Here is a 15230-nt window from a genome sequence, read left to right as displayed (position 1 = left end):
GAGGGCCAAAATTATATCCAGCAGTTGATAGGCGGGCCGCATTTCTTTTTTTTGGGGTGGGGATTAAAAATTACAAAAATTGAAAGTACTGAACTGAAAATGTAGTACTTTCGCATGACCTAAATTTCTAAAATGAGGCAATAAAACAATGGAATTACAAATCAAAATTGTATAATTACAATTTATTTCACAAAAACTCAATACTTATTGATGAATTGAAAGAAATTAAAAACACACCATATAAATAAGAATCCTTCATAGTAAGTGTTCAATGTGAAAATTGAGCCCCATCTACTTCTTTTATTAAAGTTGTATTTGAATTTCTGTACTTGAAAGTCTCAGGTGAAGCAGTGCAGAATCTGCCAGTCTGCTTCTGTAGCGGTTCTTGATGAACTTTATTGAAGAAAAAACACTTTCACACGTGTATGTGCTGCCGAACATCGATGTCATTCTTTGCCAAAAACTACGAAGGTTTGGAAAGCGTTCTTTTGAAAGGTATTTGAAAAACTCTGGCCCCTTTTCTTACCAAGTTTGAAGGAACACATCGCCTTGCAAATCACGCAATTCAAGTTGGAGAGAAGCTATTTTAATTTTCAATCTTACGTTTTTAGGAGATATTGCTCATTTCGATATTTGAACAAACTTTAACAATCAGTCACAGCACAATCCGAGTTGGAACACTGGAAATCTCTTCGTACTTCGTGCGTAGTAAAACAGATCTGTATAGCGCCGCTCTGCAGTTTGTTTCTGAACACAAAGAGTGAAGCCTTCGCGGAAGCGGGCGAGTTCATTCCACATAGCGAAGGGGTGGAATGCATGGTGTGAAGAGAAAGTTAGGTCACTTTAGATTCTTCTGATGATCATTATTGACTGCCAAATCAATTCTACCTGTGACATTGTCTTTCTTTACAGAGCATCCGTTCCTTCAGTAAAAAAGAACGTATTTTAATAAAAATAAATAAAATTAATGTATTTTGCGCTGGCTTCGCGGGCCGCAGAAAAAGGCAACGGGGGCCGCCAGTTGGAAATCCCTGAGCTAGACAATTAAGATTTGAAGGAAACAATGTGTGCCTCAAAAAACGACCGTGGCAACGGGTTACTAAGGACATGAAAAAGGACATTTTCATCCTTAAAAAAGGGTCAAATGAGCAATTTTTTAATTTTCTCAGCTTTATGGGACGATTTCATGAGGGGGGGGGGTTGTAATCGGGCATTTTTTTGGCTCCGGAGCTTCCTTCATGGAGAACATTTACAGTATGTCAGTGAGTGAGTTGTAACGTGTAGCAGTGTCCACGTTACAAATGTGTATATAAACTTAATATTTTCCTTTGTTTGGTATTTATAATTTTTGGGTGTTAATGGTTAATTACCAAGAAAAGTGGAACTCACCTCGTATATAGACTATACATCCAGATGTTAAATATAAGGTCAAAGAGTTTGTTTCTTGCTGCCAGCAAGCTGAGCTGGAATTTCATTATCGGGGACAACAATGCGAGAAAGCAATCGCTATTGTGTAGAAGCCAGGCAGACTCAACTTTATGTAAACATTGAAACCGGGGAAAAGACGAAAGATTAGGCTGTCTTCCCCACGCTATATCTGTCGTGTCCCTTGGCGGACAATAATTTAACTAATATCATATTAATCCCTGATTCTTTTACTGCAAGACTGTGTAATCAGAATTTAGTTATGTTAAGGTAAACGAAAGTTATGCCCGCGCAAGACAAAACCTGTATTTAAAAAAAAAAAAATTGCTCAACATTTTAACGTTGTAAACTTTCTTTCTTTTCTTTGTTGTCTTTTCGCGTGGCCGTTGCAGGGAGAGAGGGGAGTTGGAAGAAGCAATACTCCCTAGTCAAATTAAGTGCTGAGTGTAACAATTAAAATTATATTGCATATTTAATATTCACAAAAGGTTAAAAATAGTAATTTCTGCATGTAGCTAATTATGTTCCTCATTGATATTTTATTAATATGTATTTTATTGTAATGTAAAATTGATGTCAAGATAAAAGTTGGTAAATCCTTCACGACACCGAGAAATCCTATATAAGCAACAAAGCTCGGTGGCCCGTGGCCTTTTGTATTCGTATTCCAGATAAATACGGAACTCGTATTACCGTCTTTTCTTTTCATACCCGTATTTCTGCGCTTACTTCCACGTCGCTACTAGGAGTTAGATTATTCTGGATTACCTTAGGACAATTACTTAGCTCTTCTGGTCAGAAGGCTTATGTTCTCTCAGTTCTATGCTCCTGGTCAGGAGATGTAATTGAGAGGATTGTGATTGTCGTAGGATACACCAGAATCCGGGATCGGTCGATAGACTGTTAGTAGTCAACGTTTGTGTCCCTGGTCAGGGAACACCTTTTCTTATTCTGTGGTCACGGATTAATTTTCAGTTCTCTGGCCAGAGGCTGAAAAGAGAAAAGGAAGTTGGGTACTTAACTGAATATCGACAGAACCTAGTGGGAAAAAGGATTGTCGATTGCTTATAGAATCTTGGTCAAGATCTATAAGTACATTGAGAACCTTTGACCTAGAATTACGAGGGACCTTCCATCGAGAATTGAAGAAGCCGGAATAACCCGAACCTTGAGCCGAGGAGACTCAAGCCCCGAAGCGATACTGAGTGTGAAGCCGAGGCTCTATAGACCCATCGAACCAAGTACGATCCAGGGTGGATCCTTACAAGTGGCGCTGCAACGTTTGGGGCTCGAAGTATATATCCGGTGGTTCTTCTGAAATTACGAAACATCGAGATGGCAACAAGAAAGTCTAAACGCAATTCATTGCCGACGATTGTAGAGGAACACGGAATTTTGCACTTTGATTGTTGCTCCGATCAAGATGAAGATAAGGGGGCATTTAGGTGCATTTCCTGCAGCCAGTGGAAGCATTTCGTTTGTGAATTTGAGGCTTAATCCGTGGAAGGACAAGATTTAGATGCCGTCCGGTGTAAAGGTTGCCAGGGCGATGACGATGAGAATAAGGAACCTGCTATTGAACTTCCTCCGTGGTTGACAGTTTGGTCCGAAATGGAAGAAAAGAAAAGAAAGAAAGAAAATGCCGCAGAAGAAAGAAAGCGACGTGAAGAGAAAGCAGAAGAAGAAAGAAAGCGACGTGAAGAGAGAGTAGAAGAAGAAAGGAAACGTCAAATAGAAAAGGCTGCAGAGGTGAAAGCCCGGAAGGCGGAAGAGAAAGCTAAAAAAATCGCTGAAGAGAACAGGTGGCAACAGTTCTGGAGTATATTAAGAGAAGAGAAAGCAGAAGAAGAAAGAAAGCGACAAGAAGAGAAAGCAGAAGAAGAAAGAAAGCGACAAGAAGAGAAAGCCGAAGAAGAAATAAAACGACGAGAAGAAAGAGAGCGACAAGAAGAGAAAGCAGAAGAAGAAAGAAAGCGACAAGAGGAGAAAGTCGAAGAAGAAAGAAAGCGACAAGAAGAGAAAGCAGAAGAAGAAAGAAAGCGACAAGAAGAGAAAGCCGAAGAAGAAGGAAAACGACGAGAAGAGAAAGCAGAAGAAGAAAGAAAGCGACAAGAGGAGAAAGTCGAAGAAGAAAGAAAGCGACAAGAAGAGAAAGCAGAAGAAGAAAGAAAGCGACAAGAAGAGAAAGCAGAAGAAGAAAGAAAACGACAAGTTGATAGATCTGAAAATGAAGAACGGTGGAAACAGCTGCATGAAACTCTAAGCAAGGAACAGTCCCAAAATAATGAGAAGTGGGAGGTACTCCACACAACGCTTACAGTTGAGCGAGAGCGTGAAATAGAAGGAATTACTCGTTCCATGAACACTCTGGGAGTGAGTGTAACCGAGATTAAGGAACAGATGACTGCTTATCTAGGGAAAAATGAGGAAGTACGTTATAAAGTTGCTGAGTGCTTTGAGAGGTCAGAGAATTTTGGTGAAGAACTACGTCAAGGAGAGAGTAAGGTTTCCTCTTTCTGTGAAGAGATAAATACTAGTATTTCCAGCTTCCGTGAAGAAGTAACCCACAATATAACCAGCGTTCGTGAAGAAGTGGATAACATTGCAAAGAATAACACTTGTGTGGCCACCGAGTTACGTCAGCTGAAATTAAACGTGGAACAAAACATAAGCTCCCTGAGAGACAGACTTCAAGGACTTAACGTAGATCCATCTCAACGAGAAACCGCTGTTAGGTCACCTTATGGCTTTGATAACCATCAGTCAGCTGAAGAGACGTCAGATTACGTCGGGTGTGAGGGTGCACGCGGACTTCCGAGTAAGAGAAAGATCTCAAGGAAGAATAATGTTAGGCCCACAGTGGAAGATCCAAATGTTCATGGTTTGGAAGAAATAATTAATCACAGTAAAATGGTGACCTCCATTGGTAACACTGATGCTGGTAGGTTTAGAAAAACGTCGAAAAGAGAAAAAAAATCGGAAGAGAACTTCTTGTGATTCCTCCTCCGAGGACGAAAGACCACCGGGAAGGATTCGTCATAAGAGGCGAAGACGCGGAAGGTACTCAACTCCATCTTCTTCAGATTCGGAATTTGATAAAAGGATCGAAGGACGATATGGAAAATTACCTCGGAATTTGACTTAAATCAACTCCCTAAGTTCAGTGGGAACATTGAAACTCAGAGTGCACAGAAGTATTTGAAGGAACTAAATGTTAACTTTGAGCTTATGCAAGTTCCACAGAAATATCGTCTCCAGTTACTATCCAGATTGTTTACCGGACAAGCCGAGCATTGGTTCCAGGCCCATTACGAAGAGTTTAGGGACTACAATGGGTTTTGTAAAAAGTTTACTGCTACGTTTGCTTCAGAGGAAGCAAAACAAAGACAACTGGACGTCTTGAGAAATAGAAAGTACTATAAAGGCCAGGGTCAAACCATGGAAGAGTATGCGTGGGGAATCTATGCTGGTTTTAAGAATCTTTCTCCAGTACTCATAGAAAGTGAAGTCGTGAATATGATAATTAGACAGATGTCTTATAAAGTCAGACAGCTTTGCCTCGTTTACCCACCGAAGACAATGGAAGAGTTAGCAGCGTTTCTGAAAAGATATGAAGTGAATGAAGAGTCCGAAAGCTGGAGAGCAGGTTGGTTCAAGAGAAATGAAGCTGGGAACAGTAATAATGGAAGGTTTAGAAACCAGCAACCACTGCAGAGAAATACAGCAGTAAGACAAGTCGTCCGAGAAAACCACGGCCCTGCGGGGAGAAACTTTAACAACGACGTCCGTAACCACGAGGAACCAATGACAGGTAATAATGGTTACCGTCAAACTAGGGAATTTAGAGGAAGGACGTGGTATAGGAGTCGGCCTAATACACCAGAGCCCAGATCTGATCCCGAAACGAGAGCACCAGAAGGAGGTTACATCGAGAGAAGAAGAAACTCAGCATCTCCTCCTCGAAGAAGAACCTATGATTTTCCTAACGGGCAATTCACAACTTCGGGGTCTCAGACACATGAGTCAGAGTTCCCGAGGACCTTTGAACAACAACAAGCGCTTGAGCAGACTCGTCAGTACTATTGGAGTGCTCCAGTAGTTCCCACTAACCAAGGTTTAAATGAGAATCTTGCTTAAGTTCCATTCCGCTTAGGCAAGGAAGCCAGATTAAACATCGCTGTGTTGGATAAGTGGAGTGCCAGTGAAGATAAAATTATGGAAAAGGTTAAAGAAAGTCAATTCTTGTCCAAGAGTGAACAGGATAGTTTGTTCCATTTGCTTATGAAATATCACCACGTATTTTCACAAAGACCTGCCTGTGCTACAGATGTTCATTGTGAGATATGGTTGAAGGATATTGAACCAGTGTTTAGGAATCCATATCCGATCCCAGTGGCCTAGCGCGAAGCTTTAGAAAAGGAGCCTGTAGATCGAGTCATCTACCAGAATTTAAAGAAGTTCACCCGTTCCAGGAACGACGGAGAGAAATACTCGGAGAAAGCCAGATTTCTTGTGACTAGTGGGGAACCTCAAGAGTTGCCAGTGAATTGTTATGAACATTAAGTGAAGTTTTGAAAATTTTCACAATTTTTCTGTGAAATTGTTCAAATTTTCTCGTAGGAAGCGGGGCAATTGTAACGTGTAGCAGTGTCCACGTTACAAATGTGTATATAAACTTAATATTTTCCTTTGTTTGGTATTTATAATTTTTGGGTGTTAATGGTTAATTACCAAGAAAAGTGGAACCCACCTCGTATATAGACTATACATCCAGATGTTAAATATAAGTTCAAAGAGTTTGTTTCTTTCTGCCAGCAAGCTGAGCTGGAATTTCATTATCGGGGACAACAATGCGAGAAAGCAATCGCTATTGTGTAGAAGCCAGGCAGACTCAACTTTATGTAAACATTGAAACCGGGGAAAAGACGAAAGATTAGGCTGTCTTCCCCACGCTATATCTGTCGTGTCCCTTGGCGGACAATAATTTAACTAATATCATATTAATCCCTGATTCTTTTACTGCAAGACTGTGTAATCAGAATTTAGTTATGTTAAGGTAAACGAAAGTTATGCCCGCGCAAGACAAAACCTGTATTTAAAAAAAAAAAAATTGCTCAACATTTTAACGTTGTAAACTTTCTTTCTTTTCTTTGTTGTCTTTTCGCGTGGCCGTTGCAGGGAGAGAGGGGAGTTGGAAGAAGCAATACTCCCTAGTCAAATTAAGTGCTGAGTGTAACAATTAAAATTATATTGCATATTTAATATTCACAAAAGGTTAAAAATAGTAATTTCTGCATGTAGCTAATTATGTTCCTCATTGATATTTTATTAATATGTATTTTATTGTAATGTAAAATTGATGTCAAGATAAAAGTTGGTAAATCCTTCACGACACCGAGAAATCCTATATAAGCAACAAAGCTCGGTGGCCCGTGGCCTTTTGTATTCGTATTCCAGATAAATACGGAACTCGTATTACCGTCTTTTCTTTTCATACCCGTATTTCTGCGCTTACTTCCACGTCGCTACTAGGAGTTAGATTATTCTGGATTACCTTAGGACAATTACTTAGCTCTTCTGGTCAGAAGGCTTATGTTCTCTCAGTTCTATGCTCCTGGTCAGGAGATGTAATTGAGAGGATTGTGATTGTCGTAGGATACACCAGAATCCGGGATCGGTCGATAGACTGTTAGTAGTCAACGTTTGTGTCCCTGGTCAGGGAACACCTTTTCTTATTCTGTGGTCACGGATTAATTTTCAGTTCTCTGGCCAGAGGCTGAAAAGAGAAAAGGAAGTTGGGTACTTAACTGAATATCGACAGAACCTAGTGGGAAAAAGGATTGTCGATTGCTTATAGAATCTTGGTCAAGATCTATAAGTACATTGAGAACCTTTGACCTAGAATTACGAGGGACCTTCCATCGAGAATTGAAGAAGCCGGAATAACCCGAACCTTGAGCCGAGGAGACTCAAGCCCCGAAGCGATACTGAGTGTGAAGCCGAGGCTCTATAGACCCATCGAACCAAGTACGATCCAGGGCGGATCCTTACAGAGTGAGTAGTGGTGGGATTGGGGCTATATAAATATTGGATAAGTTACAGTGCTAAATTTTTCTGAATACAGTATTTCTCCAACCAACATCATTAAAATCAAATAAATAATACAGTCGTCAGTTTTCCAAGTGCAATAATATAGTAATCGATTTTCCAATTACAGTAGCATTCCAAGTAACCAAAAGTTGGGCAACGGTAATTTTGGCCGTGGTTCCAACGCTGGCCAAGTGTGTGGTTTTTACGTTGGACTGGTTTTGCGTTGGCCCAGCTTACTAAAAACTAAAGTATAGATAGGTTTGTGTTCTGATACATACATAATTTATTGTGAGGCCAAATGTAAACAATAGTACAAATTATTTGTGAAAATAAAAAATATACACAGCACTTTCTCAATCACATGGCGGGGGGGGAGCTCCCCATTGGCGCAGTGGTAGCGTCGTTGCCTTGTAATCAAGGGGTCCCGGGTTCGATACCCGGTGGAGGCACATAGTGGTTCGGATCCCACTTTAAACTGTAGGTCCAGTCCCGATTAGCCTTACTGTGCATAAAGTGGACTTAAAACACCAAATCAAACCAAATCAATCACATGGCATCATTGTTTTCAAAGCACCATACTTTCAAGTGGTAGCTCAAAAAACTTTCTACAGTTTACTTAGTTTTCACCTTCTATGGAATTTACTTTGCACATAACATTGTTTAATCACCTTCACAAGAATATCTGTAAGAATGTTCTTGTTCTGTTACAGCTAAAGAGACAAACAGTAAGGAATTCCCAACACGTCTTTCATCCATAGTGGCTGATAAAGGACTGGTGGGTGACTGCAGTAGCGGCTGATGCCTATTCGCGCACTCGCACACCAAAAAAAAATGTGCAATGTAATTGATTTTTATTATATTTATTCATTGAAAGCCATTTCTTCAAAACAACAAATGAACAAAATTGGAAAGTGTACACAGCTGCGCCTGGCTGCACAACGAAATGGCGCAGTGTTCGACGGGGTGGGTAGAGGAAGCAGAAAGGCTCTTATGCCTTGGATGAAGGGCTTTCGGACTCGCTTCGCACAAAGAATTGTGACATAGTAGCAACGGACATGCGCTGTTCCCTCTTCGTCATGTAGTGTTGCAATCTTTCCACTCCTTGCCGTGTGACGGAGTCAAGACTCGAGAACAACCCATGCATCATTGTAAATTGAGGGATTTTTTTTTTTCTCAGCAAGGGAAATTTTGATCTCGCTCACCTCTCGCGGTTCTGAGCAAAGCATTGAAATCCGAATGAGGGGAGGGCGAGAAGTGTGTGGCGTGTAGTGACGAGGGTACTATTCAACCATGGGTGCGTTCCGAAAGTCATAACGAAACGAACGAATCGAACGAAAGTAACTGGCTTCGTAAACCTGGTGAAACCAGTTATTCTACAGGCTTATGGGACGCTCTAGACGAAAGCGCAGACGCAGCGTTTTGTTTATAAAAATTTTCCGCATGGCGTCCAGCGGAAGGCATTTCCTTCTGACAGAAATAAACTCTACTGCGGATAGTGTTAAGCCTCTACACACGGAACTGGATTTCTAGTTGGAATGCCCAAGTTGGCGATGAACTGACTTTCTGGGTAGGAATCATGGCCGCCTGGCTGACTGCTTGACTGGTTTTGAGGAATAGGACATGTTCTAATTGCTACTAACTTCTTCGACTATATTCTGTGGAACAGCCAATCAGAGCAAAGTTTGGCCATGTGAAGATATTCTGTGAGTTTGTAAAGTAGCCTTTTTTTGTCTGTGGCTTCCGAGTGCATACAACACGAAAGGCATGTTTACAATTGAAAAAGCTAAAATATTCCTCCATACGTGTACAGTAAACGTTGTAAAGTATGTATTTTATCAGCGCCGTTCTTCTCTACCTAAAACCATTTAATACGAAGCGATATTCCTCTCGGTTGGATAGTTATCGTATTTTAAAAGTGTGAAGTGATACGTTGTTTACATCTCGCGCGGCCGCCATTATGGGAACGAAAGACTATCGACAAGTACGGTATAACAAGTACCGTGTGAGGCGAAAACTAGCAAATGGGTAGCCAGTCCAGCGTCAACTAGAGCATTCCAACTAGAAATCCAGTTCCGTGTGATAGGGGCTTTACTCATTTTAATCGCATTGTAAGAACAGTTGAGGCACACTCATCTTCTGCATGTTGCTTCATATCGCACTCTGTTAAAATTATAATACAATTCCCGAACTAGTGCAGTTTGAAGCCATCATGCACCTGCGGTGTCTGCAGGCAGCATACGATTCTCACTGAACAAACCAGCCTCCTGGCCCATGCGTTTGGTGAATCTCGTTCTTGCACGAGACGCACGGAATGCGACTTTTGGGACAGTATAATGAACCTCACGAAACGCACGGAAGCACTTATGGAACGGCCAGTTGCCATAACTCGTTTAACGCTTTAAACTCGTGCGACTTTCGGAACCGGCCCCATGCAAGGCCAGATGCGATAAGTGGAATACGTTGATACAGGTGCTGGAAAAATAGTTTTATAAAATGTCATCGGTTTGAATTAAAAACATTCACAATGTTGTAGTAATTGGTGCATTTAGACGCTCTGACTTGTAATTGGAAGTTCAACGAAACTTTCAAATAATCAGAGTTTAATCTTGTATTTTTGTCACAGAACAGTCAATCCAATTCTTTAATCAGTGCATACGAGAATATGTAAATTGTACAATTATGTCATTGATTTGAGATAATTTTTGTAGAGGTGGTAGCAAGAACTAGTTGCATTTGATTAGGGTTTCGAGCATCCTCATTACAATGACTAAAGTGAATAAGTACATTAAAAATGGTAATTAACTTAAGTGTACGTACGATGAAATGTTTATGTGGCATTAAACGTGGGTTTCTGATTGGACATATTTACATTGAAGAAAGATAATAAACATTATTAAAACACGGCAATTACGCAAAATTCTGGCAATATTATTATCCTTTACAAACCATAGCAGTTTATCGGTATAGCGTTGCGAGTGATTTTGTCAGGTCGTCAAATGCTTTTCTACGGGTCACGAAAGAGACCAAACAACACATCTTCTCTCGTGATCGATTAAAAAAATCACTAGGCTATTTCGATTTTGTAATAAACCTTATTTTTTAAAAAAAAAATCATGAAATACAACTCTGCTATCGCCTCATCATCAGGGAAAGGTGCGTCATAACTTGGATTGCAAATGCGATTAGCAGAAACGGGCAGGAATAATTGAGTGCGAATAACACTTCTGGACGCGAGGTCAAGGTGCACACCCATAGACCCAGACCTCGAGCCGCCAGTGTTGCCACAATCTGAGGTCACAATTTCCCTTTTCAAGGGCAACATTTCCCTTTTTGGACCAATTTTTCCCTTCACTTAAACAAATATAATAATAATTATTATTATTATTATTAGCAGTGGTGTAGTAGTATCAGCAGCAGCAGTAGTTGTAAAATTTCCGTTGGTCCATGTTCGTATGAATATTACAAATTTTTACATACAGGTTTGAAACATGTTCAGGAATCCATTAAATCGTTAGCCCTCATCGTTACAATTATCCGAAGATACATAAAAGCGGCGTACAATAAACCCAAAATAAATATAAATCGATACAAGCTTATATTCAAGTCTGCAGAAATAAGAAGGAACAGAAAAAAATAATAAAAATAAGAATGTGAATATGAAACTGGAACTTAACATAAACTGTAATAATGTAGAGTCAGGAGTCTTAAAATTTCCCTGAAATTGTTGTATTTTTAATCGAAATACCCTTTTCTCTTTTGGCTAAAATTTCGGTCCGAATTTCCCTGCAATAGGGAAATTTCCCTTCATGTGGCAACACTGCGAGCCGCCACTGGGCGACTGTAAGTTAAAAATAGCTTCTAATTTCATTAAAACTATATTATATTTTCAGTATGTGCTGTGACTGAAATATTCGAAAAGAAACACTGTTACATGTCATATATTTTACGATCTAAAATTGACAGCGTACTCCTGAAAGTTGTCTTAACATGAGCAAGTTGTTTTTAAAACTGATTTTGACTCACTTTTTTCACCTCCGTTGGCCCAACGAAAGACCAACATCAACTTGCCAACCAACGTAAAGTCAACCTTTCCCATGTAAAAACTGACGTTGGCCCAACGGTTGTGGTTACTTGGGATTAGAATAGAATATATTTCTCTGTGTTTTCGGTGTTCAAGATGCAGCATGTCCATGAAAAATCAGCACTTACCAAATTAATTTAATGGTGGCCTGAGGGTACTGCAATATCATCAGATCATATAACTATTCATTAGGGGTGTGCGGGACAGAATTTTCTGGGTCGGGACGGGAAATTTTTTAAGTCCCGACATTGACGGGAAAAATTCGCAATTTTCGAGACGGGAAATGTTCGAAATTTCCCGAAGCTCTGGAAATCTCGAATACTACACGTCATTTTCACTTTAAGTGATTGTTTTTGCATTTCTGGAATAAAAACTAACAATTTCCGATAAGTTGCAGAAACTTACAATGCAGAAAACGTCGAGAATTAACGATTTTTTACAATGACCATTCGGTATTTCCCGACTGCTCGGGATCCCGAAAGATCGGGAAGTCATTTCCCGAAGTCGGGATCGGGACGGGAAATTTTTTTCCCGATCCCGGTCCCGACTTTTCGGGATCCCGCACACCCCTACTATTCGTGATGCCATAATTTATTTATTAACATTAAATTTCAAGGGTACAAATTAATTAATGTATAAAGTTTATAAAATTAGAAAGGTAGTTTATCAGTAAAACTGTTGGGATGAGTATGCTCTAAGCTTTTGTGGCGGTGATCAATGTTTGGTCGAAGTCTTCATAAACTGAATGTCATAATCAACTGAAAATTACTTTGAACACTTGTTGATGGTAACATTGTATAGTGCAGGAAATGTTAGAGTGGTTCAAGTACATTTACTTTTAAAATTTGTGATAGGAAGTTATTTATGAAACTTACTGCAGTGAAGGACCCGTTGAATCACCAAACTGAGGGAACCATGTATATAGTTGTAACACTTGCCACTCCTCATCTGACTCAAAATAAGCTGGGGGCCTCCCAGATGGTGTAGTGGTAGCGTTGTGGCCTTGTAATCCAGGGGTCCCAGGTTCGATACCTGGTGGAGGCACATACTGGTTCGGATCCCACTTTAAACTGTAGGTCCAGTCCCAATAGCCTTTCTGTGCAAACTTGAACTAAGCTAATTGTGAAGCAAGTAGCTACATGTTACAGCTTTGCAGTCTATTACTCTATTTTTAGGTCAATGTAATTAATCTGTAGTGGCGTATTCTGAAAATTTGACCCTATTTTTAGGCCAGTGTAATTCTGAAAATTTGACCTTCTTTACTGCAACAATCATGCTTTGGACTCCAGCTATGGGATGCATGCAGATTCAAGTCTCCTTGGGGAAGTGTAACAACTTCTCCTGAGATTTCGGTCTGTGTATGGGGCCACTGGCAATCCACCATCATGAGGAAATTGGGGGGCTACGAATGAATGAATTGAATTGAATTGTTGTTTTAAGTCCACTTTATGCACAGAAAGGCTAATCGGGACTAGACCTACAGTTTAAAGTGGGATCCGAACCACCAGTATTTTGTAAATGCAGTTCCAAATAGAAGGAATGGGTTTATGGCTGCTCCAGAAGAATGTTCTACACACATAACAGTGAATGACAAATCCTTGTTCATTTCCCCCATTACTGAACAGGAATTAAAGATAATCTTCAGGCGTATAAAAAACAAACGATCTTCCGGCATTGATGAAATACCAGACTTCCTAATTAAGAAATGTTATAGTTCCCTATGTCAACCATTACTACATATAATAAACAATTCCATTGAACAGGGTATTTTCCCAGACAGGCTAAAAATAGCTGTTGTTAAACCATTACTGAAGAAAAATGACCCAAAGGATTTATCAAATTACAGGCCCATTTCCCAACTCTCAGTCTTCTCAAAAATTATTGAACATGCAATAATGATGAGAGTAGAAAATTTCTGTAGTAAACACTCAATCTTAAGTTTGTCGCAGCATGGTTTTAGGTCCGAACGAAGCACAAAAACAGCGTTAGCAGACTTAGTAGAATGTGTCACACAATCTCTGAATAATTGTAATCACACGGTAGGAGTCTTTTGTGACCTATCAAAAGCTTTCGATTCTGTAAATCACGAGATATTGCTGTGGAAACTTCAAAAACTTGGTATTCGTGGACTACCACAAAAGTGGTTTCAATCTTATCTTACCAATAGAAAGCAAATTGTAGAAATCGCTCACACCACAGCAAAAGGATACGTAACACATCAACACTCCACCATGAAAAGTGTAACATGTGGGGTGCCTCAGGGAAGTATTCTTGGCCCTCTTTTGTTTCTTATGTACATAAATGATTTACCAAATGCTATACCTGAGGCAAATGCAATATTATATGCTGATGATACAAATATTATAGTAACAGACACTTCTAAAGATGCTCTACAATCTAAGGCTAATAACGTATTAAACAAATTAGATGACTGGTTTTTAAATAATAATCTACTCCTCAACAGCAAAAAAACAAATTACATTACATTTTCTACAATCCAAACCAGAAACCAAATAAGCCTCAATCTAATATCTGGGAATACACAACTAGAGCCTAACAAAAATTCAAAATTTCTGGGTATCATTCTGGATGAACACCTTAGCTATACAGAACACATAAACACGCTACAATCAAAATTAAGTAGTGTGTGCTATGCCCTTCGAGAAATGGTAGACATCTCAAGCACCGAAACTGTAAAGTGCCTTTATATGGCAAACTTTGATGCTTTACTAAGATACGGGATTATGGTTTGGGGTAACAAGGGCCACTCCAATGTCCTTTTTATGCTTCAAAAAAGAGCTATAAGAATCATAGCTGGAGTAAAGAAAACTTATTCATGTAGAACTCTTTTCCGTAAACTTAATGTGTTAACTCTCCCCTGCATATACATTTATGAATGCTTAATTTATGTTAAGCAAAATATTTCCAACTTTGCCACAAATGAGGAAATACATGGCCTAAACACAAGAAATAAAGACAAACTTCACATAAAACACTGCCGCCTCAACTTATGTAAGAAAGGTCCCTTAAACTCTTCCATAGATCTCTACAATAAACTACCACAAGATGTGAGGAAAGAACCAAACTTGATGATATTCAAGCACAAGATAAAATCAATGCTTCTGAAGCATGTTTTTTATTCTATAGCTGAATACATGGAAGCGGCTTTTACATAAGACAAATGTACATAATGTAGTATAATCACATATTATTCTTGTAAAATTAAATGTCAAATGAAAGTGGGTAATTAGTATATCTTCTCATGTTATATTTTTTTGTGATTTTGATATAATAGCAGAGTAAGACCCAATTTTTTACAATTTTTGGCTATATATTTTGTATTTGTAAAATCTATTAATGTACCTGTATTGTAATGTAAGTATTGACATGTCCTATATTACCATGTACTGTAATTTGTACACACCGGTAGTCCTTGGACGCAAATAAACTAAACTAAACTAAACTAAACTGTGCCATGTGCCTCCACCGGGTATCGAATCTGGAATCCCTTGATTACAAGGCGACGACGTTACCACTACGCTATCGGGGAGGTCCCAGCTACGAATGAGTAGCATAACCCACATGAAAACCTACGACGATGACAAGTGTTCGTCGTGCTGCCCACACGTCACCC

At 39.5% G+C, this 15230-nt stretch overlaps 1 protein-coding gene across 1 annotated transcript in view; it reads left to right on the top strand.

The window, feature by feature from the left end:
- LOC145978763 (uncharacterized) overlaps window positions 1-15230 on the top strand; it is a 158048-nt gene that overhangs the window by 106869 nt on the left and 35949 nt on the right. Inside the window, exons 12-14 of the mRNA XM_083111576.1 lie at window positions 3673-4366; window positions 4796-5497; window positions 8226-8290. Coding sequence (XP_082967702.1) covers window positions 3673-4366; window positions 4796-5497; window positions 8226-8290 — 1461 coding nt within the window. The remainder of the gene's footprint in view (window positions 1-3672; window positions 4367-4795; window positions 5498-8225; window positions 8291-15230) is intronic.

The sequence above is a fragment of the Lepisma saccharinum genome, chromosome 25 (genome assembly GCF_977018435.1).
Source record: "Lepisma saccharinum chromosome 25, izLepSacc3.1, whole genome shotgun sequence".
NCBI classification, from domain to species: Eukaryota; Metazoa; Arthropoda; class Insecta; order Zygentoma; family Lepismatidae; genus Lepisma; species Lepisma saccharinum.
The sequence above is the reverse complement of the archived record's forward strand: the minus strand, read 5'-3'. Positions and strand labels throughout refer to the sequence as shown.